Below are 26,896 nucleotides of genomic sequence, written 5' to 3' on the forward strand. Positions count from 1 at the left end.
ATCACTTCAATCAATCAGTAGCATTTTATCAAGCACCTTCTATGTACCAGGCACCAGGACTAAGAGCTTGAAAGAATCGATCAATGGTATGTATTTGGCGCTTAAAGTATGCAGAACATTATACTAAACTCTTTGGAGAATTCAATAGAGTAGAGCTGGTAGTCATGATCCCTGCTTGCTCATTCGTTCAATCATATTTCTTGAGCACTTACAGTGTGCAAAGCACTGTACTAAGCACTTAAGCGCTTAAGTGCTCAGAGCTTTATAGTTAAGGACTCAGTCCAGAGTTATTTTAATAGATGAGAAACCTAAAAGTAAACTTGCTTCTCAAGGTCCAGTGAGGGTATGGGGAAGGAGGCGTTGTCTCATGACTCACTGTGATGCTGTCCAACTGTACTGAGGAAATTTGATCCCTGTGTTTGCCTTTCCCTGTAGTTAGAAAACTAAGACCGTAGTTTGGTGCATAAAAACTTGATGACTGGCATATTAATGGATGATCAGGCATTCTGAGTGTCTTATGTGTGTTGAAAGAGGCTTGCTGATATATTCTGGGATACATTTTGTAGCTAATGCTAAAGGAAAAATTTTATATTTCAAAATTAAGCTTATATAAACTGCGGCACCAGAGTTTAATATTTCTGGATTTAAATTGCAAATACCTTTCTACTGAACACTAATGTCAAGAATTGTTTAACCATCTGAATGTGAAGAATGTAATTACCCAGAGATAAAATCTAACAACTTTCTATTTTGGAGGAATTGTTATCAGCTTAGCCCCAGACTCTGCTGGGAAATGAATTGCAGGTGCACTTGAATTTCACTGGATTTATACAAAATTCAGATTTCCTTGGTTGATCTTGTTTAATAAATAAAGTAAAAGATGTTTAATATTTTACCTTGGTATTTGCTTAGAAAAAGTGGGTGACTTTGGTTTAATCCATTAATATTGACCTGTGATTAAAAGGGAAGGAAATGTAAACTGTGGGAAAAGTAAAATTTGTTTGGTGATTGAGAATAATCACTGTGATCACAGCCATCAGCATTTCTAGAGTGCCTGTTCTCTGCCTGTATGTATCCATTCTTGATTTTTGAGAAAATTCAGTGGAAGCCTGCTCCCTGCCCTCAGGGAGACTGTGGTATAAACTGACAGAAATCACAGTCATAGAATAGGTACAAGAGTCAGAGTATGGGACCAAAGATAAAAGCAAAAGAGAGTAACTAAGTAAAACATAGGCAGACACACATATGAGTGCTAAGGGGGTCTAATGGGATGACATGATCAGGGAGGTGAGATTAATCAGGGACTGCTTCTTGGAGGAGATGGCTTTTTAAAAGATGGTGGGGAGGGATGTGATTTAGTAGATTTGCTTGGGGAAGGAGTTAGACTGTAATAATAATGCTGGTATTTGTTAAGCAATTACTATGTGCCAGACACTGTACTAAGCGTTGGAGTGGATACACGCAAATCAGGTTGGACACAGTCCCTTGTCCCACATGGGGCTCACAGTTTTGATTCCCATTTTGTAGATGAGGTAACTGAGGCACAGAGAAGTTAAGGGACTTGCCAAAGGTCACACAGCAGACAAGTATCAGAGGTGGGATTAGAACCCAAGACCTTCTGACTTCCAGGCCTGTGTTCTGTCCACTACACCATCTCCTTATCTACGCCATGCTACTTCTCTAAGCTCATTGTGGGAAGGAATAATATCTACCAACTATGTTTTAGTGTTCTCTCCAAACAATAAGTACAGTGCTCTGCATTCAGAAAAGTGCTCAATAAATACGATTGATAGAGAGAAAAACAGTGAACTTTTGCATGGGCCTGTCATCTCTACTTCCTTGGATTTCAAATTGAGTTATCCATGAATTGAGTTTAATGATCTCAAACCAGTGTGTCTCCAGGGAATATTTAGCACATCATAAAATCTCCACATGCTTTGACACACCGCTGAAATGTGTGGAATATGTGCTCAGTAAAGATTTGTTATTGGAATAACTAGTGTGGAAATTCTTCACTGAAGTCCTTAGTCCTGAGCAGCGGGGAGAAGGAGTACATATCGCATAAACCTATGCCTTGAAAGTGTTCTGCTTTCCTGAGCAGTAAAAAGCCCTTCATGCAAAACTGAAGGAGTATGTTGAAAACATTCGGGTCCTTAGTGCTAAAAGAGCTGTTTGTAAGTGGAGAAGATAGGAGAAATTCACTAATTTGAACTTTACTAAACCACAAATCATTTTGGTTTCAAAGGAGGTATCATTACCGAACTTGTCAGTATAGATTGAATGACCAAGAAGCTGTAAGACCGGACAGAGCAAAAAGCAAATATTCATTTGTGGATCTGAAAATCTTGAATGAATGTAATTTCTATTGGAGTAAAATAGATTTGTTTTCCTATTGCTTTAAATTTCTAATATTCATACTCTATTTCTTCTAGTCTAGCATGCATCAATTTGAAAGCAAAATGAAATAAGTTAAAATGCTCTGTCCCTACAAACACATCTGAACTATTAGATTTTTATAAGGAGCTTTTGATTGAAGTGGGTGGATGGGTGGACTGATTTCAACTATCATATATTAATCTTACTTTCCCAAAAAGCTTTGATGAGTTCTGGAAATTCCTGAACCCGAATCAGTATGAAACTAATTAACAGTATCAGCAGAGCTAAGGAACTTTGTGCTGTCCATGTAATAAAGACAAGTGTCACAGAGAGGTAGCAGCATTGGTTTTGCTGTTAAGATTTGGGGGTGTACCCTGTAGCTCTAAAGGAGTTGACCTACATAGGAAAAGAAACATAAAATCAAATTAGCATAAAGACTTGATTAATGAAGGCTTAAAGGGCAAGACTGTCAAGATATTATACCGTGTGCTTCAAGCAAGAACCACGAATCTTTGTCTCATAAAACCACTGAGACTATAATGTACATGATTGGTAAATTAGTTTGTTTTTTTTTTAAAGCATGACATCAGGCAATTATAAATGATTATTCCATCTTAATTTCCTGCTAGTAAAATGTTTGAGTAATAGCAAAGATGAACTGAAAATGTTTTTCCTACCTCTGGGTTTAGTTATCTTGAATTTTTACCTATTTAGTATTTGAAATTTGAAGTGACTTGGAAAATGTGTGGAAAATGTATTCCCCTTCTGATCAAGAAATATGCCTGATAGCACAATGCCTATTTTAAAATTTCATTTAGCTAAGGAGTATTCTGGGGACTTGCTCCAACTCAGCAAGCTTAAAACTGTGAACTCTGTCCTGAAGTTCACCCAAGCACTCAACAGAGTCTTGAATCCCATTATATACATATGAAATTAGATGGATGAAGTCAGTCAGATGTCTGGATTTCCACCATCGGTGCTCTGCAGCTGAAGCACAAGAAGAGAGGAAGTGTATTGTGGAGTTGATCCAGGGTGGTCATTTAGCTCAATTTATATAATTGAGGGATGGAATGATCCAATGTTTTTTTTTTCAGTGGATATTTATAAATATATATATTTAACAGAGGGCTTAACTGGGGAAGGTGTCTTGTTAAGTCCCTTTAACAAAGGGAGGACTGTTGGTTGACTAGCTTTGGTAGGACACACAGAAAGGAAAGGGAAGAAATCAATTCATCATTCTACCAATCGGTGGTATTTACTGAACACCTTCTGTGTGCAGAGAGCCCTGTACTAAGTGCTTGGAAGAATGCAATGCAGTGTTCACTGCCCACAAAGAGCTTTCAGTCTAGAGAAGGACAAATAGAGGAGAGTAGCACAGAAATACTCCTACCCTCCAATAGCATGTATGTGCACATTTTACAATGTCAATCAGTGGTATTTCTAGAGCACTTACTATTTGCAGATAACAACACTAAGCCCTTGGGAGAGTAAAATGTAGCAGAGTTGGTAGACATATTTCCTGCCCACAAGGAGCTTACAGTCTAGAGAAGCTTGCAGTCTGTTTACTGTCTTCCTACTTTGTGTATTTTAATTGATTGTGTGTGTCCTCCCACTAGACAGTGGGCTCTTTATGGGCAGGGATCATGTCTATCAACTGTATAGTACTCTCTCAAAAGCTTAATACAGTGCTCTACACTGAAAAAAAAAATTGAATCATTTCATCCCTCAATTGTATAAATTAAGCTAAGTGACCACCCTGGATCACCTCCACAATACACTTCCTCCATTCTTGTGCTTGAGCTGCAGAGCACTGCTGATGACACTCCAAACGCTAGACTAACCTCATCCATCAAACTTCATCCTCACCTGCTTTAATTCGGACATCTCTTCCACCTGACAACAAAACCTCTCCATCCTTATTGACTCCCATACCCACTGCCCATAGCAACTGTTCAGATGTTTAACTCCCTCCTCAAACCCCTGTTCCTTGTCCCCTCCCCTTGTCTATTCCCTAATAACCTAGTCACATAATTTATTAATAAAATTGAAACGTCAGGCATGATCTCCCTAAAACCTTCCCTGCTCCTCTACAAGCCCTTCTTCCTCCTGCCCTTTTCAACTCTCCCACCTTCTGCAGCAATATTTACATGAGGAAATGTCCTGCCTTTTCTTGAAACCTATTTCCTCCACCTGCACCTCTGACCATATCCCTTCAGATCTTATCAAAACACTTGCCCCCCTCCTTTCGTCCCCCTGACCACCATCTTCAGTTGTTCACTCCACAACCTCCACTTCCTCTCCTCCAATTCTCTCCTTGACTCTCTTCAATCTGGCTTCCATCCCTTTTCACTCCACAGAAACTGCCCTCACTAAGGTTGCCAATGAGCTCCTTTTTGCCAAATCAGGCAAATAAAAACTCCTTCTCATCAACTTCAAGGTACTCAATCAGCTTGTCCTCTCCTACTCACTGACTTCCTACTTCAACCCAGTCCCCACACTTTGTTCTTGTAATGCCAGTCTTGATCTTGTCTAGCTTATCGCCGACCCCTTTCCCATGTCCTCTGACCTGAAACTCCCTCCTCCTCCATATTTGACACACCACTACTCTCCCCACTTTCAAAGCCTTATTAAGGTCACATCTGCTCCAAGACACCTTCCCCAGTTAAGCCCTCTTTTTCCTGACTCCCTCCAACTTCTGCATCATGGAACTGTACCCTTTTAGCTCTGGATATTCACCCCATCCTCAGCCCCATAGTACTTATTAACGTGCATTATTTATTTATATTAATGTCTGTCTCCCCCTCTGAATTGAAAACTCCCTTTGTGCAGAGAATGTGTCTGCCAATTATTACTCATTCATTCATTCAATAGTATTTATTGAGTGCTTACTATGTACAGAGCACTGTACTAAGCGCTTGGAATGAACAAGTCAGCCACAGATAGAGACAGTCCCTGCCATTTGACGGGCTTACGGTCTAATCGGGGGAGGCAGACAGACAAGAACAATGTCAATAAATAGACTCAAGGGGAAGAACATCTCGTAAAAACAATGGCAACTAAATAGAATCAGGGTGATGTACATCTCATTAAACAAAATAAGATATATAGGGTGATAAAGATATCTACGGTTGAGCAGATGAGTATAGTGCTGAGGGGGTGGGACGGGAAAGGGGGAGGAGGAGAGGGAAAGGGGGGAGAAGGTTTAGCTGCGGAGAGGTGAAGGGGCTGTAGAGGGAGCAGAGGGAAAAAGGGGGGAGCTCAGTCTGGGAAGGCCTCTTGGAGGAGGTGAGTTTTAAGTAGGGCTTTGAAGAGGGGAAAAGAATTAGATTGTCTGAGGTGAGGAGGGAGGGCATTCCAGGCCCGTGGGAGGACGTGGCCCAGGGGTTGACGGCGGGATAGGTGAGACCGAGGGACGGTGAGGAGGTGGGCAGTGGAGGAGCGGAGCGTGCGGGGTGGACAGTAGAAAGAGAGAAGGGAGGAGAGGTGGGAAGGGGCAAGGTGGTGTAGAGCCTTGAAGCCTAGAGTGAGGAGTTTTTCTTTGGAGCGGAGGTTGATAGGCAACCACTGGAGGTGTTTAAGAAGGGGAGTTACATGCCCAGAGCGTTTCTGCAGGAAGATGAGCCGGGCAGCGGAGTGAAGAATAGACCGGAGCGGGACGAGAGAGGAGGAAGGGAGATCAGAGAGAAGGCTGACAAAGTAGTCTAGCCGGGATATAACAAGAGCCCGTAGCAGTAAGGTAGTCGTTTGGGTGGAGAGGAAAGGGCGGATCTTGGCGATATTGTAAAGGTGAGACCGGCAGGTCTCGGTAATGGATAGGATGTGTGGGGTGAACGAGAGAGACGAGTCAAAGATGACACCGAGATTGCGGGCCTGAGAGACGGGAAGGATGGTCTACCATCCACGGTGATAGGGAAGTCTGGGAGAGGACCGGGCTTGGGAGGGAAGATGAGGAGCTCAGTCTTGCTGATGTTGAGTTTTAGGTGGCGGGCTGACATCCAGGTGGAGACATCCTATTGCAGTCTCCCAAGCACTTAGTACAGTGTTCTTCCCAGAGTAAGTGGTCAATAAACACCATTGATTAATCAATTGAGTGCTTACTGTGTGCAGAGCACTGTACTAAGTGCTTGGGAGAGAATCAATCATATTTATTGAGCACTTACTGTGTGCAGAGAACTGTACTAAGTGTTTGGGAGAGTAAAACAGAGTTGATAGTCATGATTCCTTCCCACAGTGAGTTTACCATCTAGAGGGGGAGAGAGAAGATATTTATATACACGTGTATATGCATGTATATATATATACATGCTGCAGGGCTGAGGGAGAAGTGAATAAAAGGAGAAAATCCAAGTGTAAGGATGACACAGAAAGGAATGTGATAAAAGGAATTGAGGGCTTAGTTAGGGAAGGCTTCTTGGAGGAGATGTGCCTTCAATAAAGCTTTGAATTGGGGGAGAGTGATTGTTGGATATGAACAGGGAGGGCATTCCAGGTCAGAGGCATGAATGAAGGATGAAGGGTTGAAGGTGAGATAGACGAGATCAAGGTACAATGAGTACGTTGGCATTAGGGGAGTGAAGTGTGAGGGCTGGATTGTAATAGGAGAGTAGGGAGATGTAATAGGAAGACGCAGCAAGGGTGTTGAGTGTTTTAAAGCCAATGGTAAGGAGTTTCTGTTTGATGTGGAGGTGGGTGAGCAACCACTGGAGGTTCTTGAAGAGTGGGGAAATGTGAACTGAACGTGTTTGTAGAAAAATGATCTGGGCAAGCAGAGTGGAGTATGGACTGGAATGGGGAGAGACAGCAGGCAGGGAGGTCAGCAAGGAGGCTGATACAGTAATCAAGGTGGGATAGGGTAAATTCTTGGATTAAAGTGGTAGCAGTTTGGAATGAGAAGAAAGCAGTTTTGCATCAATCCAGCCCTCTTTTTACTACTTAACACTTGCCTCTTTACTTTCAAAGACCCAAGGTCTTGCTTACAATTCAGCAATTTACTCAGGGAACCACCAGATAAAGCAGTTATTGCCACTGATAACTTCACCTACAACCCTTAAACTTCTCTGACCTCCGCATGTCCCCTCAATCCTCCACTCCCTCCAATCAGTCTTTCCCTGTCCTCCCTCCCCAGCATCCCCACCCCTCTATGATGATGGCATTTGTTAAGTGCTTACTATCTGCCAAGCACTGTCCTAAGCGCTGGGGGAGATACAACGTAATGAGGTTGTCCCTCGTGGGGCTCACATTCTTAACCCCCATTTTACAGATTAGGTAACTGAGGCACAGAGAAGTTTCATGACTTGCCCAAAGTCACACAGCTGGCAAGTGCCGGAGCCGGGATTAGAACCCAGGACCTCTGATTCCCAAGCCCGTGCTCTTTCCACTAAGCCATGCTGCTTCCATCCAACCCCTTCCCAATGCTTGTGCCACCCCTACCCTCCTATTTTATCCCATCCCTCTTATCCTGTCCCAGCACCACCCTTAATCCCTCTCCCCCACCCCTTGTCCCCTTCAAATCACTAACATCCTACCCCTCCCCATCCCTTGTGTCATTCCCCCCCATCCCCTCCGAATGCCTTCCCAGTCCATGACCTCAGCCAAGTGTGGCCTGTGGAAGCACACTCCATTACTCCATTATGGGAAAGCTTCCCTTCATCCCTGGCCTATTCCTGACCCAATCATTCCTCTGCTTCACTGAAACCTGGAGGTAGACGCATTCCCAGACCACAAGGAACTTATGATCTAGAGGGGGAGACTTATGGTCTAGAGGGGGAGACACATTAAAATAAATAATGGGTATGTACGGAAGTGCTATGAGGATGAGAGTGGGGTGACTATCAGGTGCTTAAAGAGAACAGATCCGAGTGCATAGGCAACGAAGTAACAGTACGGGAAATGAGAGCTTCATCGGGGAAGACCTCTTGGAGGAGATGTGATTTTAATAATCTTCTAAGGTACAGAGAGTGGTGGTGTGCCACCTATAAATGGGGAGGGAGATCCAGGCTATAAGGAGAATGTGGACAAGGTGTTGGTAATGAGATAGATGAGATCAGTGAATAATGAGAAAGTGGTCATTGGAGGAGCGAAGAACCCGGTTTGAGTGGTAGTAGGAAAAACAGCAAGATAGGTAAAGGGGCAAGCGGGTTGAGTGCTTTAAAGCACTTTTAAGGAGTTTCTGTTTGATGCTGTGGTGGATGAGCAATCATTGGAGGTTTTGGAAGAGGGGAGAGATGTGGACTGAGTTTTTTTAAGAAAAGTGATCCTGACAGCAGAGTGAGGTATGGACTGGAGAGAGGAGAGACAAGAGGCAGGAAGGTCAAGGAAGAGGCTGATGCAAGGCAAGATTTGACAAGTGCTTGGATCAGCATAGTGGCTGTTTGAATGGAAAGGAAAGAGTGGACTTTAGTGATGCTGTGAAGGTAGAACCGAAAAGATTTGGTGACAGATTGAATATGTTGGTTGAGTGAGAAAGATGAGTCAAAGATAATGCCAACACTGTGGGCTTGTGAAAAAGGGAGGATGTGGTATTGTCTACAGTGATGGGAAAGATGAGGGAAGACAGATTTTGGGTGGGAAGATGAGTTTGTTTTGAACATGTTTAGTTTGAGGTGTTGTTGGGACATAATAATTATGGTATTTGTTAAGTGCTTACTATGTGCAAAGCACTGTTCTAAGCACTGGGAGGGATACAAGGTGATCAGGTTGTCCCACGTGGGGCTCACAGTATTATTCCCCATTTTACAGATGAGGTAACTGAGGCACAGAGAAGTTAGTGACTTGCTCAAAGTCACACAGCCGACAAGTGGCAGAGCTGGGATTAGAACCCATGACCTCTGACTCCCAAGCCTGGGCTCTTTCCACTGAACCTTGCTGCTGACATCCAGGTAGATCTGTCCTGAAGGCAAAAGTAAATAAAGGACTGCAAAGAAGGAGAAAGAATAGAGCTGGAGATGTAGAATTGGGAATCATTCACATAGAGATGGTAGTTGAAGCCATGGGAGTGAATGAGTTCTCCAAGGGACTGGGTGTAGATAAAGAATAGAAGGGGACCTAGACTGAATCTTGAGGGACTCTCACAGTTAAGGGGTGGGTGAAGAGGGGGCATGACAGAGCCTGAGAATGAGCAGTAATAAAGATACAAGGAGAACCGGGAGAGGACATTGTCAGTGAATCCAATGTTGGATAATGTTTCCCAGTGAAGGGGGTGGTCCTCCGGGTTGAGGATGAAGAGGATTAGGATGGAGTAAAGGCTGATGGATTTGGCAAGAAGGAGATCATTGGAGACCTTAGAGAAGGCAGTTTCCGTGGAGTGAAGGGGTCAGAATCCAGATTGGAGGGGGCCAAGGAGAGAATTGGCAGAGAGGAAGTGAAGGCAGCAGGTGTAAACAACTCACCCAAGTAATTTGGAGAGGAATGGTAGGAGGGATATGAAGTGATAACTGGAGGAAGGCATGGGGTCAAGGGTGGGGTTTTTTAGGATAGGGGAAACATAAGCATGTTTGAAAACAATGAGGATTAAGCCATTGGAAATTGAATGGTTGAAGTTGGGAATCAGAGATAATAATAATAATTGTGGTATTTATTACATAGTCCCTGTCCCTGTCCTACATGGGCTTCACAGTCTAAGGGTGAGCAAGAACAGGAATTGCCCATTTTACTGATGAAGAAATTGAACAAAAGAGAAGTAAAGTGACTTGTCCAGGGTTACACAACAGACAAGTGATGGGGCCAGGATTAGAACTCAGGACTTGTGTCTTCCAGTTCCATATACTTTACCCTGAGTCACACCACGTTCATATTCTTGTTCATTTTCAGCTTCCTAGTGATTCTCCATTTTGTAAAACATAGGTTCGGCCAAAGTGGGAGGTCTCAAGTGAAGCCGTGTTTAGGGAATTGTTCTTCAAATCTATTCAAATGCCGCTTGTGAGAAGATCTGAAAGGGGCTCTGGCCTCTAATCAATCCTCTGGGAAATGAAGCAAGCGCCCTTCTGACTAGGATATAGCTTGATCGTGCAAATTCAAGAGCTAATGGATTACTTCAAGAACACATTTCAGCTGCCTACAGAATCACTGAACTGTGATAGTTCCAAGATTAAAGATGTAAATATCATAGCGGAACTGTGGACAGATGGAGATTGGGAACATCCTGATTTCTGGAATTAGATATGGAGCTGAGCACTCAAATGGTATCACTGGAAGCAGGGAGCCGCCACGCTAAGTCAGCAGAATCACCAGTCGAGCAATGGTATTGATTAAACATTGGGGAGAGTATGGTACAATCGAGTTGGTAGACATGAGCCCTGACAACAAGGAGCTTACAATCTAGTACAGGAGATCAGCTTAACAACAAATTACAGGTAGGGGAAGCAGCAGAGCATAAGGATATGTACATAAGTATTGTAGGGTTGGGGGTGGGTTGAGTGTCAAAATAATTCTGTTGTCTTGTCCTCTCCCAGGTGTTTAGTACAGTCCTCCACATAGTAAGCACTCAATAAATACCATTGATTGATTTATACAGACCCAAGTGCGCGGGTGACACAGAAAGGTGTTGACGGGGTGGGATGGGGGGGGCAAATAGAGTGTAAACTGTAAGCCCATCATTGGGCAAGGATTGTCTCTCTCTGTTGCCAAATTTTACATTCCAAGTGCTTAGTACAGTGCTCTGCACATAGTGCTCAGTAAATACTACTGAATGAATGAATGAGTGAGTGCATAACTGAGAACTTAGAGACAGCCTCGTAAAGGAGATATAATTTTAGTGGGACTTTGAAGATGGGAAGAATGGTTGTTTGTCAGATATGAAGGGGAAGGGAGTTCCAGGCCAGAGACATGGGTGTATTATCAGTGGCAAGACAGAGGAGGTTGTGGTACAGTGAGAAATTTGGTAATAGAGGAGAAAAGTGTGTGGGTTGGGTTGTAATAGGCGATCATCAAGGTAAGGTAAGAGAGGGAGAGCCGATCGAGTACCTTAAAGCCAGTGCTAAATTGTGTGTTTGATGTGGAGATGGATGGGCAAACACTGGAGGATTTTGAAGAGAAGGGAGGCATGGACTGAACTATTTTTAGAAAAATGTTATGGACAGCAGAGTGGAGTAAAGACTGAAGAGGGCAGAGATAGTGGACAGGGAGGTCAGTGATGAGTCTGATGCAGTACGCAAGGTGGGAGATAAGTGCTTGGATCAGCATCATAGCAGTTTGGATGGAGAGAAAAGGGCAGATTCTAGAGATGCCGTGAAGGTAGAACCGATGGGATTTGGTGACAGACTGAAGATGCAGGTTGAATGAGAGAGATGAGTTGAGGATAAAGTCAAGGTTATGGGCTTGTGAGACAGGGAGGGTGGTGCTGCTACCTACGGTGATGGGAAAGTTTGGGGCATGACAGGGTTTGGGTGGGAAGGCTCTGTGGAGAGCTCCCAATTCATGGTCTGTATAATGAGCAGAAGAGAAAGCCCCACACAGAGTCAGTGACATTACCAGAAGCCCATAACCTCCACCTAGATTCATTGTCATTAATGGATGGTCTGGGACAGATGTGATGGCTTTGGGATTTTCCCTTCTCATCTTAAATCCCAATATTACTAACTTTCCAGTTGTTTTTCTCTCACTGGATTTCACCCTGCCGTACAGGAAGGAAACCAGTGAGCTAATCTATCTCTGATAGAAGGTAGAAAGCTGTCCTGGAAACTCAGCACGGTGACAGCAGCGGACAATACAAACCATCTTGGGAGTTTCAGATGCGCACTTATCGAATGAAGCTCTGTTGTTACTTCACTAGGCAGAGCTGAATCTAATGGTTTAATCGGTGATTCGTCTTGATGGAAACAGCAGTGTTCAGGTGGAACGGTTAAGCGTGACAACAAATTGAGTCTCTGAGAATCACATTTGCTACAGTAAAAAAAAAAAATAGGAAAGTACCACATGCTGTACGACACAGAGATTTTCACCAGGGTGAATATATGGGTTTTGCACTATGATGATTAGAGATCCCTTCCTCTACACTATTGTTATTGTTTTCTATATATTGCCCATAAGGGAGGGTGCCTCTTTTTGCAATAGTGGTGGAATTATTTACTACTTTTCATTGCATCCTTAATCAACTCCTGTGGGATGGAGATTGGAAAGCGGAAAGATACTCTAAAGTTTTCATTTTAATTTTCAATTCTAAGTTTATGTTATTTGGAGGAGGAGAAGTCTATAATATTGCTATTGCATCAAAATTGCATTGAGATTTTGGGGGTCAGTTAAGGGCAGAAAATAGGTCAATTTAAAATCAGAATTTAAAAGTTCTGGCTTTCAAAGACTTTATCTTCTGTCATCCCTCTGGCTTTAAATAATGATAATGATGGTATTTTTGTAGTGTTCAGTATCTGCCAAGCACTGTATTACGCACTGGGGTTGATACAAAATAATCAGAATTATTACAGTCCCCATTCCATAGGGAGCTCACAGACCAAGAGGGAAGGATAATCTTATCCTATTTTATAGATTATGATATTGCAGCACAGAGCGGATAAGTGACTTGCTTGAGGTCATACAGTAAGGAAGTGGTGGAGCTGAGATTAATTATAATTGTGGTATTTGTTAAGCTCTTATTATGTGTCAGGCATTGTTCTAAGCTCTGGGATAGATGCAAGATAATTGGGTTAGATACAGTCCCTGTCCCACACAGGGCTCACAGTCTCAAAATCCCCATTTTACAGATGAGGGAACTGAGGTCCAGAGAAGTGAAGTGATTTGCCCAAGTCACCCAGAAGACAAGTGGCGGAGCCGGGATTAGAATTTATGACCTTCTGACTCCCAGTCCCGTGCTCTTTCCATTACACCAGGCTCCTTCTCCAGATGCTTCTCTCTGGATTAAAACCCAGGTCTCCTGATTCCCAATCCTATGCTCTTTCTACGTGGCCACTGTTCCACTTTCCAAGGTTTGAGATTTCCTCTAGATTCTAAGGTCTTTGAGGTCAGGAATCATGTCTTCTAGCTCTATTGGATTGTACTCTCTCCCATATGCTTAGTACAGACCAGTGCTCTGCACATGGTAAGCATTCAATAGATACCATTGATTGATGATTGATTCCCCTCCAACCAGTTTATCTGTACCAGAGAGACCAGAGTCCCATGGCCCAGAGAGGAGTGGAACTGTGATATTGGAACTACCTACCTCTACAACAGGTCCAGTTCACTCTCTAACTGCCTCTTTCCCTGGACTGAGCCCAGAAGGCCCAGTCTGAACAGCACTGGTTTCAGGATACAATACTGCTTTGGGTTTGAGAGCAGTTTAAGAAACAAGAACTAGGGAAGCGTCTGGCCCAGTGGAAAGAGCATGGGCCCGGGAGTCAGAGGACCTGGATTCTAATCCTGGCTCTGGTAGTTCTCTGCTGCATGACCTTGGACTTGACTTCTCTGAGCCTGAGTTCCTTCAACTGCAAAAATGGTATTCAATACCTGTTTTCTCTCTAACTTAAACTGTGAGTCCTATGTGGGACAACCTGATTAATTTGTATCTTCCTTCAGAGCTTTTTTTTTCCAAAAAAAATGGTATTTGGCACAAAGTAAGTGTTCAACACTGTTCTAAACACTGGGATAGATACAAGTTGTTCAGGTTGGATACAATCCCTGTCTCACATGGGGCTCATAGTCTTAATCCCCATTTTATAGATGAGAGAACTGAGGCATAGAGAAGTGAAATGACTTGTCCAAAGTCACGACAGACGAGTGGCAGAGATGAGATTAGATCCCAGTTTCTTCTGACTCCTAGGCCCGAGTTCTATCCCCTAGGCCAAGCTACTTCCCCAGTAAGCCAAGCTGCCTCTATAATATAATAAGATGATATAAAATATATAATAATATAGTGTTCTCTAAGTTCTTGTTATGTGCCAAGCACTGTACTAAGTGTTGAGCTAGGGAAATTAATGACTTGCCCAAGTCACACAGCAGAGAAGTGGCAGAGCTGAAATTAGAACCCAGGTCCTGTGACTCCTAGGCTTATGCTTTAACCATTTGGCCATGCTGCTTCTCAGGACATGCTGAGTGCTCCTTTGTGACCCTCCTGAACTCTGTACTCTCAGCCGGAGCTAAAGGTGCTTTGGGGAACAACTGGAGCAGGTTCTGTGGATTCCTAACCTGGGTGAGGAATCCCATGCGTTTTGAGTTTGCGTGCATCTGTGGTGGCAAGATTGCTGTCAGGGAGGCTCGGTTTCCAGGTTGGAGGTGGTGGAAGCTATCAAAAATCCTTCTGTTTTTTTAGCAGTAGTAAAATGAGTCATCTTTCATGCCAGTCGGTGTTTGACTGGCAACGGGAGATGACTCCTGCCCTCAGTAGTTTTGGAGTTGTCAAATTTCTGTCCTGGATCCAAATTTAGCAGAATTTAGCAAATTTAGCTCTAAGGGTATTTTGGTATGGAAAGGTGAATTATTGTAATATTAGGGATTTCATGGTTTTAAAGCCCATGTAAGGTATCAGCTCTCTCTCCTCTTGAGTCAGCTGGGGTTCTTTCTTTCCTGGTTCTTCTCCACGTCCCCTGCTGGCCCCCAAAATAGAATAAAAGAATAAAAGAAATCACAGGCCCTGGCAGGTTCTGCCCAATTTAGGCCAATGCAACAAATTAATCTCTTCATTTACCAGAGAAAAAGAGATGAGAAACACCAAAGAAAGCACATACTTTATGTTCTACTTTTCAATTCTCTACTTTGTTTCATTTTAAGTGCTAGGAAAAAATCTACATAAGGATGAAAAGAAAGTGGCAAACGGACAAAGAAAGATAGGGAATCAGGGAGTTTGAGAGAAAATGGAGCTTTGGGGCTACATTGTAAAAATTAGTCTCTTATGGGGAAATATGTTAATAAAAACACTTGGCCTAAATGTCTTAATGGAAATTTTGTTTTGGTTTGATAGAAAAGAGAATTCAGAAATTGTAAATGGCAATAATAAATGATTAAGTTGGGGGAAACCTTCCAAAATCCTATAATTTTGCAATCACTGTTCATAATTTTCAAGATGTTCAACATTACTTTGTGGTTAAATTCTAATTATCCAGACTAACCGTAGATTGTGCTTTGGTCTTTTTCAGTAGCAGTCGACCTGAAACAAAAATGGTCTTGAAAGCTTAATCCTCCCTGGCCACAGATCTTTGGCTAAAACATAATGAACTATTCAAGTCAGAAATTTTGCTGTCATGGTAGATAGCAATGGAAGTGGTAATGTTGATTTAGTGGTTATATCCGGTGGTTTAAAACCTCTTCTACACTTGCAAGGATCCCTAAAAACACAATGTGGTGCGCCATTAAAGTATTGAAAATAGAACTGAGGCCCATTCATCATTTTTGTGTGACAAAGAGGATCAGATTTTTGAAAAACACTCAATCCTCCCTATTCTTTGTTCAAAGCTCTATGCCTTTAAATGCCTGTCATGATAATCTCTCCTATATGATCATCTCCATATGTACCCTTTATTCCATTACAAATATACAGTATGGAAGGACTGGCCTCTTGGTTTGTATATGCACAGAGGCTTTGACAACTTGAAGATTTATAATTAAAGAAGTGCAGTACTCTAGTTTTCTTTCTTTTAGTCTTTTTACCTGAAGGCATCTTTTATTAAGACTGCACCAATTTAACAACTGCTCTGACAGGATGAAAAACTGATCCTGAGTAAGATGTGTCAAAATTAGTGAAACAGATGTTAACCTTTCACGTATGCAGGCTTTACGCTTAAATGAACACTAAGCAAGGGAACCTGCTCTTATCTAGTACTATTATTATTATTATCCTCTAGACTTAGCTCATCCTCTAGACTGTGAGTTCACTGTGGGCAGGGAATATGTACTCTTCCAAGTGCTTAGTACAGTGTTTGAAAACAGTAAGCGCTCAGTAAATAGGATTGATTATTACTGTTTGTATCCGCATTTCTTGGCTCCAAATTAAATCTAAATCTTAATGCTGGTAAATCCAGTAGCGTGCTTATTAGGTTGGCCATGATATAAGGGTACTCGTTCATGCTAGAAGCAGTGTTGCCTAGTGGAAAGAGCACGGGGTGGGAGTCAGAGGATCTATGTTCTAATCCTGGCTCTGCCACTTGCTGGCTGTGGTGACCTCAGTCAAGTCACTTAACTTTTCTGGGCCTCAGTTTCCTCATTTATGGGGGATCAGTACCTATTCTCCCTCCCCATTATTCATTCAATCATATTTATTAAGTGCTTTCTGTGTGCAGAGCAGTGTACTAGGCACTTAGGAGAGTACAATAAGACAATAAGCAACACATTCCCTGTCCACAACGAGCTTACAGTCTAGAGGGTAATAAATAAATTACAGATATGTATGTAGGTGCTGTGGGGCTGGGAGGGTGGCTGAATAAAGGGAGCAAGTCAGGGTGGTACAAATGGGAGTGGGAGAAGAGGAAAGGAAGGCTTAGGGAAGACCCCCTTGGAAGCGATGTGCGTTGAATAAAGGCTTTTTAGAGGAGAGAGTAATTGTCTGTCAGATATAATAATAATAATAATGTTGGTATTTGTTAAGCGCTTACTATGTGCCGAGCACTGTTCTAAGCGCTGGGGTAGACATAGGGGAATCAGGTTGTCCCACGTGGGGCTCACAGTCTTAATCCCCATTTTACAGATGAGGGAACTGAGGCACAGAGAAGTTAAGTGACTTGCCCACAGTCACACAGCTGACAAGTGGCAGAGCTGGGATTCGAACTCATGAACCCTGACTCCAAAGCCCGCGCTCTTTCCACTGAGCCACGCTGCTTCTCAGATATGAGGAGGGAGGGTAGTCCAGACCAGAGGCAGAATGTGGGTGAGGGGTCAGCGGCAAGATAGATGAGCTTGGGGTGGGGGGGTGCACATCAACTTAGTATGCCAGAGACAATGATCCCCTTATGGGACAGGGACTGTGTCTGACTTGATTATATTGCATCCACCACAGTGCTTAGTATATTGACACAAAATAAGCACTTTGCAAGTACCACAATTATCATTAGGTGTCATTAGGTGTACAAGCAGCTAAGGAAAAATGGAGGGAAAAAACTGTTCAAACGTTCAGTTCTCTTGTGGGATTAAAAGTTCTCCATTGAAATGTCACCTATGCCTAGTCCTGGACTAAGATGGATGCATGGACTACTTTAAAAACCATTTTTTGTCCCCATCATCACTTCCCCTTTTTTCCAATTGTTCTTTGGAACAGCTGTCAGCCAGTCGACTGTTGATGCTCCTAGTGCTGGAAAGTGAAGGATAGCAAGAGGAGGGAGGGAAAGTTACCTCCTAGTTTTACTCATGACGTACTTGTGGGCAAAACTTTTAAAATCAGGTCATTAAGTACCTAAACTAATGCCATTTCAAGCAAAAACTGATATTGATGCCTCCAATTTAGAACAAATAAGTAGTTCAGGACTGCTTCTATATCTCTTAGGAAATGCACATTGATTGCTATTGATGTCTTGAGATTACAGAAACGTGAAGGGGTGCCATGAACCCTACCCATGAGGTATGGAAAAAATTGGAGGTCACTGGTAAAAGTGAACCACATTTTTAAAGTTTGTATTGTACTCTCCCAAGCATTCCAGACCAAAGTAAGCACAAAATAAGCACTCAGTAAAGAGCATTGATTTACTGATCCTAACATTCTTCCAAAATGGTATTTAAAATGGTTAGAGTTAGTGATGGCATATATTAAGCACTTACCCTGTGCCAAGCACTGGGGTGGATTCAAGATAATTAGATCAGACACCTCTCTGTGTCAGATAAGGCTCATATTCTGAGAGGTCTTTTACTGTAAATGAATTCAATATGTCCTTCTAATTTTCAAACATTTCCTTTTGTTTTAGGCATTGTACAGATGTTCTCTGCTGTATAATCTTCATAGTGGTCATTCTTGGCTACATCGTATTAGGAATTGTGGGTAAGTAGCTACAGGTATTGTTGAGATATCTCATCTGCTATGAGAGAACTAAGTCCATGTCATATTTTTTATTTTAAATGTCTAATGTGCTTAAATCCATCTTTAAGTGCCTTTTAATTAGTGATGATTGTCTTTGAAGAAACAAATGAGCATCATCAGTGTGCATTAGTGGACCATGAAGCATGAAGAATGTCTACTGACAGAAAACCCAAAGAGTAATATTATAAGAAAACCTATTCATGAAAGAAAAGTTTGACTTTTACACTATTTTGTTTTCTTGGATTAACTTATTCTATCATTTATGTTTTTATTAGCCCCCTAAAATGACATAATATGGCTAGACTTTATTTTTAGAAGATATTTCACAGACATAAACCATGAATGATGATTTCAGAAGAAAAGATTAATTTCACTATGATGCATGTCATTCTTGTGCATGTGATGGAGTTGCTTTTTGAAGGCTTATTTTTCAGGTTGAAGAATGATTTGAAAGGGTCAATGAAATGCAAAGGACAAATACCACTGACCTGGGAAATGTAATAAATCTTTGCTTCTAAAAAAAATTCATTTCTCAAGCAAGGGCCCTACAGATAATATCAGCCAATTTTGAATTATTTTCCCAAAGGCAATGTGGTGAGGCCTATTAGACTTCTTATTAACTTATCTGAAATTATCGTTTTCTGCAAAGTGAAAATAGGGAAATGAAATCCCTTAGCAATACTCAATTCTGATTTCACATGGTTAATATGGAAAAAGGTGATAGTATTAGAAAATATGCCCCCTTCTTGGACTTGGCAGGATATAATGAAAGCAAGGCATCACATAAGTAATATAAATTAATTTATAATTTCCTATAAGAAAATTGCTCACAAATAAAATGAACACTTTTGGGGGACATCAAAAAGATGATATGCAGAAAGCAGGAATAATAACCTCAGTGGTAAATTTTAGTAGACTTTTTAGAAGACTTGCATATCACAATAAGAGCTAAATGCATAAAATGCATGTGGTCTCCTTCTCCTTGTTTGTCTTGAGATCATTCACCAAGGGTTTTTCCTGGCAGCCCATGTGACAGCTCATCACCCAGAGATCGAGACTGTCTGTGGTGACCAGGGCTGCCTTCTGACTTCTGGCTGCCCGAGGCAGGGAAAAATTTGTCACCCTCTCCCGTTCCGGTTTCATCATCCTCTTACACGTGAGCGAGCAGCATTCTGCGTGATGTCAGTGTGTGGGCCGTGGGCCCCTCCTGGGTGATGGGATGATGTAATGGTGAAACGCTTTCACCTCCTCGAACTTAGAGCATTTCTCTGGGGGGGTGGTTCTCCTGCTCCGCCCCATTCTCCAGAGCTATCGAATCCCCTCAGGTCCCAGTTGACAAAGGAGTCGATCCCGCCTCTGCCACTTGTCTGCTGTGTGACCTGGGCAAGCCACTTCACTTCTCTGTGCCTCATTTACCTCACCTGTAAAATGGGGATTAGAAGTGTGAGCCCCCCCGAGACAACCTGATGACCTTGTATGTACCCCAGCGCTTAGGACAGTGCTTGACGCATAGTAAGTGCTTAACAAATACCATAATTATTATTACTTGGGCTGGGTGCCTTGAAATGAATAACCACTGTGATTCCCCCACCTCCATCCCTGCCCTGCCTGACACTGAGCCTCTGGTGCTGCCCTTACTGCATTAGACCTCCCATTCTTCTGCCAGTAGGTACTGAGACAGATGCTTACCTTGTGGATCATCTGAAGCAGCATGGCCTAGTGGATAGAGCATGGGCCTGGCAGTCAGAAGGACCTGGGTTCTAATCCTGACCCTGCCACTTGTCTGCTTGTTGTGTGACCTTGGACAAGTCACTTAACTTCTCTGGGCCTCATTTACCTCATCGGTAAGTGAGAATTAAGACTTTGAGCCTCATGCGGGACAGGGACTGTGTCAAACCTGATTAGTTTGTATCAACCCCAGTGCTTAGAACAGTGCTTGACACACAGTAAGCGCTTAAGAAATATTATCATCATCATCATTATTTGAAGCCAGTCCTGGATCTGACCCATTTACATGGCAGCACCTGGGATAGTATCCACTCCTTTGTAATTATAATATTGATGTATGTGGTGCTTGTTAAGTGCTTACTCTGTGCCATGCACTGAACCAAGTACTGGGGAGATACAAGATAATCTGGTCCCACATGGGGTTCACAGGAGGAGGGAGAACTGGCATTAAATTCACCTTTTGCTCTTGAGGAAACTGAGGCACAGAGAAATAGGAGGAAGCAGCGTAGCCTAGTGGACAGAGTACAGGCTTATGAGTCAGAAGGACCTGGGTTCTAATCCTGACTCGGCCATTTGTCTGCTGTGTGACCTTGGGCACAGTTCTCAGTGCCTCAGTTACCCTATCTGTAAAAATGGAATTAAGACTGTAAGGTTTATGTGGAACAGGGACTGTGACCAATCTGATTATCTTCTCTCTACCCCAGCACTTAGAACAGTGCCTGGCACATTGTAAATGCTTAACAAATACCATAATTATTATCATCATTATTATAAGTTAAATGACTTGCCCAAGGTCACAGAGCAAGTGAGGTAGTAATTTTTCCATAAGTCCAGGGGGATGCTGGAAGACAAAATCTCCAGCCCAATTCTGATCGCTGCTGTGAGATGTCATTTCAATCAGCCATGATCTGTCGGAGATCCCTGGGGTTGAGCTGCCTGAGGTCAACAGGCTGAGCCTTCAAAAGCCCTTAAGGAAAATAATTCGTCATAAAGACACCTAAATTTGAGTGTTGCAGGTCCCGTTTACAAAGTGCCTCAGGATGATTACCACATGGTACTGAATCTAGTGAGTGACTCACTGCACTAGCTATATATATGAAATGCTCTCATCCCAGAAGTGTGATGCAAATGGCCTTTCTAGCCTGCTTCTAAAATAAAACTCAACAGTTCAGCTATGTCTAATCTTGGAAGCAAAGAAATGTGAAGGGAAAAAAATGAGTACGGATATTATGAATCCCCCAGTGTGAAATAATTAATGAAAAAGAAATAGGATTGTAAATCAAGTTTTCCAGTCTGAGTTATAAGAGTTTTAAGGAATCTTTTGTTCTTCCCATTGGATTAGGTAGGGCTTGGGAATTTATATACTTTGGCTGTGCCAGTACTCATTTCTCAAAAGTGAACCATTAAATTTATTTTGGGGTTTTCCCCGGGTGGCAATATTCCTCACACTCTACCTATATCTTGGTAGATTAGAGAAGGGTTAAACCCAGTGAATGCAGTTACTATTGTGGGATGAAAAGCTCTGTCTCTGTTTCAAGAGGACTAAAGTGGAATCTAGGTAGAAAATAATCAAAGCCACTTGAAAGAGCAAACTCAACGATTTATGATAAATAACCCTCATCCTACTTCACCAGTGGTTGCTGTTGAAATATTGTGCTGCTAGAAAGAGAAAAGAAATATTTATTGCAGAAGGTATTCCTTGATATCATTATGATAACATTGTAGATAAAATAAAAGTGCTAATTTACAATTCAATAAAGTTTTATATTCTTTTTAAGTTGCATTGTCTATTAAGCTAGCTGTTCATCGTCACACTCATTTGTAAAACTCTTGGCCTTTTAGGCAAAGACTTGTTTCTTAAATCTCATCCTAGAAATTTGTTTCCTAATTGGGTCTTGCTGTGATTATGCAAAATGCAAAGAAAATATATTATAGGAGGAGCTAAGAAGACAACAAATTGTTCAAAAAGAACCCAAATGCTTCAAGGGCTTGAGTAATTCTCAGGACCCACTTTAGGTATTAGGCTTCCTTCAGCTAAATCAGCATCACTGGCTCCTTAGATTGTAGTTTATTGGGAACTTCATTTTGGTTAAAATGAAAAAGGGCCATTTAAGCTACCTTGAATGAAGGGCAAAAGTCTTAAACATCAGAATATCAATTTAATACCAGAAATAAAGAATTCATAAACTTCCCTTATATTGAGGACAGAGTTCTTGTTTGAAGATTCTTCTTTATAATTAACCAGCTCTTGAGTAAACTGTCTGTTACACTCAACAAGAGTTAGAAGTCTGAAAGATCCACTCTTGGGCTGGGCCCTTCTTTTCTGTTTTCTGAGCTAGCAAAGGATCATAGGTTCTTTCTCCTCTTTGCTCTTCACTGGATTCTCCAGCATTTATGTGGCCCATGAGAAGACATTTGGAATGTTCTTAGCACATAGGATGGCTCATTTACGTTCAAGGACATAGCGGGGGACTCTCTGTTGAGTTGAGCAGGCCACCTGTGAAGTGGTAAACAACATTTTCCTCATCCAGGCAACTAGAAGCTGGAAGCCACTCTGCTTCCAAAGAATGTTTACACAGCAGCAGTGTCATCCACATAGATTTACACATTCAGTATCATGTGTCCTATTATCTGCTTCATTGCATTTGTAAATTGCTTATGTTAAAAAGCCATAAGCACAATTTGGCAGGCCTGTTCCTCACATATTAAAACAGTTAAGATATACCTTTAAGGGATTAAAAATAATGATCCAAAAGCCAGCATTTCCTACTTGCATGTGTTTAGGCGATGCCTTAGAAGCCCCAAAGAGATTTGCCAGCAATTTTGAAGTGTCAGTGCAAACAGTTGATCTCATTAAATTTCCTCCTTGACAGAGCTTTCTATCACTGCACTTTCTGACTCAACTCTAAAGCACTAGAGGAACTGGCAAGTGTTTGAAAATGACCAATACCCGAACTGCTTTAATGGGTCCTGGGATGATATTAATAAAAGAACAATTTCCCAACTGCAAGCACCCCCAAATCTAGGTGGATGACATGTCCTCTGCCAGGTTTTAGCTCATAGGGGCCAATTTTTCTTTTTGAGGGCAGGGTTTGTGAAATGAGGGCTGGGCTTTTGCAGGGAAAGCAAGTGGGATGGAAGTTGGAGACTCCTCTTAAGTCAGTAGGCATTTAGCCGTGTACCCCTTAATCAATCAATCAATCAATGGGTGGTTTTTTTTTGAGCATTTACTCTGTGCAGAGCCCTGTACTAAGTCCTTGAGAGAGTGTCATAAAACACAGTCGGTAGACACATTCCCTGCCTACAACATGAAACAATTTGATACTCATCCCAACCCCCCAGAGGACTTATGTACATGTCTTTATACTCTACTATTTACCCCATCTAAAATTTATTTTAATATCTGTCTCCCCCTGTAGATTCTAACCTCCTTGAGGACAGGTATTGTGGCTCCAGCTTTATTGTACAGTATATTCCCTAGTGTTTACTCCAGTGCTCTGCACAGAGTAAGTGCTCAGTAAATAATAATGTTAGTATTTGTTAAGTGTTTACTACATGCAGAGCACTGTTCTAAGCGCTGGGGTAGATACAGGTTAAAATAACATTGACTAATTGATTAGAGTGACCAACAGGCTCCAAAAAACAAACATCATAAAGACTAAGCTCGTCTCTGGACTGTAAGCTCACTGTGGGCAGAGTATGTGTCTGTTTATTGTTATATTGTACTCTCCTAAGTGCTTAATACACTGCTGTGCACACAGTAAGCACTCAATAAATACAAATGAATGAATGAATGCAAGACCTGATTTTTGGGTTTTTCCACTCCCCTTGTATAATCCTAGATCTTGCTGGGACCTGAAATAAACTAGGACATCACCCCAAAAGACTAGAAGTGAAAGTAAGTGCTCAATAAATATGATTGATTGATTCAAAGCAGTGGGTTAACACACACAGCCAGAAGACCCAGAGGCAAAGCCTCCCATTACCGTCATTTTACGGTTAAATTGATTCTCAGTAGCCCAGCTCTCAGGGCTAAAAGAATGAAAGCTCCTTGAAGGTAGGGATTGTGATTATCCAATGTATGCAGACTTGGAACACGCAAGTAAATTTCAAACACGTCTAGAGATAATTATGGTAATGATAATCTGTGGATTTGGAATCTCTGTCTAAAATAGTCTCTGATCTGGCTTCTATACCAGGATAAGGATTACTGTTCTTTTAAGGCTATTAATGTTCCTTTCATTGACTTTAAGCAGATCAATTTTAGAAGCATAGGCTAGAGAGACTAGGAGAGAATTATTTATCACAAAGATTTATGTCCATTGTTCCGATGACACTTCTTTGGCTACAAGCTTTGCAGAGAGTATAGGTGATCGTGTAAGCTTATTCAGGTCGTACTGGTGGAAAATTTGATCTAAATATCATGCTCAGTAAGGCACAGGGCACATTTGGTCAAATACCTCTTTCTCTGAACTTGTTAAAGATGGGATCTGAGTACAGTTTTCTTCCTCACCAGCCTGACCTGTGGACTGTCCAGCCCAGGAGTCTGAAATCATTAGTAGCACCTGAAGAGTGAAATTATTTTCCTCCTTGGAGTCCTCTTCATGGTTCAAGATGTATTTTATAACACCTCTTATGACCCATTTTGAACCTAATCTTCCATGAATTTATTGAACCTCCTTTTAAGTGCATGTTTTAAAATTTTTATTTTATTTTATTATGGAATTTGTTAAGTACTTGCTTTGCATCAAAGCACTGTTCTAAGTGCTGGGGTAGATACAAGGTATCCAGCTCAGACACAGTCCCTGTCCCACTTGGGACTCACAGTCTAAGGAGGAGGGAGACCAGGTTTTGAATCCCCATTTTATAGTAGAAGAAACTGAGGCCAAGGAAATTAAGTGACTTGTCCACCGTCACACAGCAGGCAACTGTCAGAGCTGGGATTAGAACCCAGGTCCTCTACTCTTCTCTCTAGGCCATGATGCTTCCCCTTGTTTCTGTTTCCGCGGGTGACAAACTTTACACCCGTTAGACTATGGTTCTCCCTGTTGAAAGCCCTCCTGAAATCCCACCTCCTTTATCAAGCTTTTCCCGATTAATTTCCCAACACCCTGAGCCCTATCAGTCCCACAATCAATTCTACCACTTTTGAACTTACCTTCTTAGTACATATGTGGGTGTGCATTTGATTTTTTTGACCCCCTCTCACTGTAAATATTTTGTGATAGTTACCACACTTGAAATAACTATCTCCTTTTACTCACCTTGAACCACCCATTTTCAAGCTTTAGCAGATTTCTCCTGGTTGTTTCATTCATTCATTCAATTGAGAGCTTACTGTGTGCAAACCACTCTACTAAGCACTTGGGAGAGTGCACTGTAACAGCAGATACATTCCTACCCACAAAGAGCTCACAGTCTAGAGGGGAAGACAAACATTAATATAAATAAATAAATGACTAAATTAAAGATTTCTGGTATTGGGATCAGTAACCAACAGTCCACGTTCCCCCTGCCGACATCAATCATGACCTTTTGGGCAACTTTCTGGAATGGGAAGTTTCAGGACAGATCAGCATTTTTGACTTGAATTTATCTATAACATATGGCACCTTGGACCTATAGTGATATAAAAACTAAGAGTGCAGAGTAGTAGGTGATGCTGGGGGTTGTGTAGAGCAATCTCTTTAAAGCCATTTAGATTGCTTTATTGTGGTTATTATTTATTTTGGTAATCACTGAGCATTCATTAAAGAGAAGGACAAAGATAAAAGTATGGCTGTAGAGAGCAGCAATATGTCATGATTATTGCAGTGGAAGATTAGTTGGGCTGGGCCTGTAAAGCGCAGAAGAAGACTCACAAATGTGTGGCTTTTCTAGACACATACTGACAGGAAAGGATTGGTTGAATGGAAAAGGCCAGTTGGGAAGATGCCTTCTCAACAACATGTTTCTTAACAGAAGTTAGGTGGGGGCTGAATATGCATCTTATCAGTCCCACAGACCATCTGTGAGTGGAGCTGGATGATTGTCTTGCAGTTTAGGAGCAAAATCTGAAATCTCCAATGTGGATAAAAAGAGGTGGAGGATAAATCAATTGACTGTGCTCTGCTGGAGCACAGACCAAGTATTGGGTATGTGTGTGTGTGTTTTATGGTGTGCATATTTGCTGAGTTACAAGACAGGGGACCTCCATTCGACTATACAAGGTAGGGTTTGGTCTACCCTGGAAACACAAATAGCTGCAACACTGCAACATACTCCCACCCCCAACACTCATTAGACAACAGTTCTCCCCATTGAAAGCCTTCCTGAAATCCCATCTCCCTTATCAAGTCTGCCCCGATTAATTTCCCAACAAACTGAGCCATATCAGTCCTATAGCCATCTTTTGAACTTATTTACACCCTCTTTAGTATGTGTGTGTGTGTACTTATGTACTTATCGTTAATGTATTCATTTATTTAATGTCAGTCTTCGTCTTTAGACAATAAGCTTGTTGTGGGCAAGGAGTGTGTCTGCTTATTGTTACATTGTATTCTCCCAAACATTTAGTACACACAGTAAGCACTCAATAAATACAAATGAATGAAATATTAATAATAATAATAGTAAGAGCTTACTAGGTGCCAAGTACTGTTCTAAGCACCAGGGTAGATACAAGGTAATCGAGTTGTCCCACGTAGGACTCACATCTTAATCCCCATTTTGCAGATGAAGTAACTGAGGCAGAGAGAAGTTCAGCAGCTTGCCCAAGGTCACACGGTGACAAGTGGTGGAGCCAGGATTAGAACCCACGTCCTCTGACTCCCAAATCTGTGCTCTTTTCACTAAGCCACACTGAATGTGTTTGTGTGTGTGTGTATG

General features: G+C 42.0%; 1 protein-coding gene across 3 annotated transcripts in view; it reads left to right on the forward strand.

The window, feature by feature from the left end:
• Positions 1-26,896, forward strand: part of SLC44A5 (solute carrier family 44 member 5) — a 355,152-nt gene that overhangs the window by 266,615 nt on the left and 61,641 nt on the right. For all 3 annotated transcript variants that reach the window (XM_029062743.1, XM_029062744.2, XM_029062742.1), the window contains exon 3: positions 18,189-18,262. In XM_029062743.1, the coding sequence (XP_028918576.1) occupies positions 18,189-18,262 (74 nt within the window). The remainder of the gene's footprint in view (positions 1-18,188; positions 18,263-26,896) is intronic.

Source organism: Ornithorhynchus anatinus, chromosome 4, assembly GCF_004115215.2.
Source record: "Ornithorhynchus anatinus isolate Pmale09 chromosome 4, mOrnAna1.pri.v4, whole genome shotgun sequence".
Taxonomy (NCBI): Eukaryota; Metazoa; Chordata; class Mammalia; order Monotremata; family Ornithorhynchidae; genus Ornithorhynchus; species Ornithorhynchus anatinus.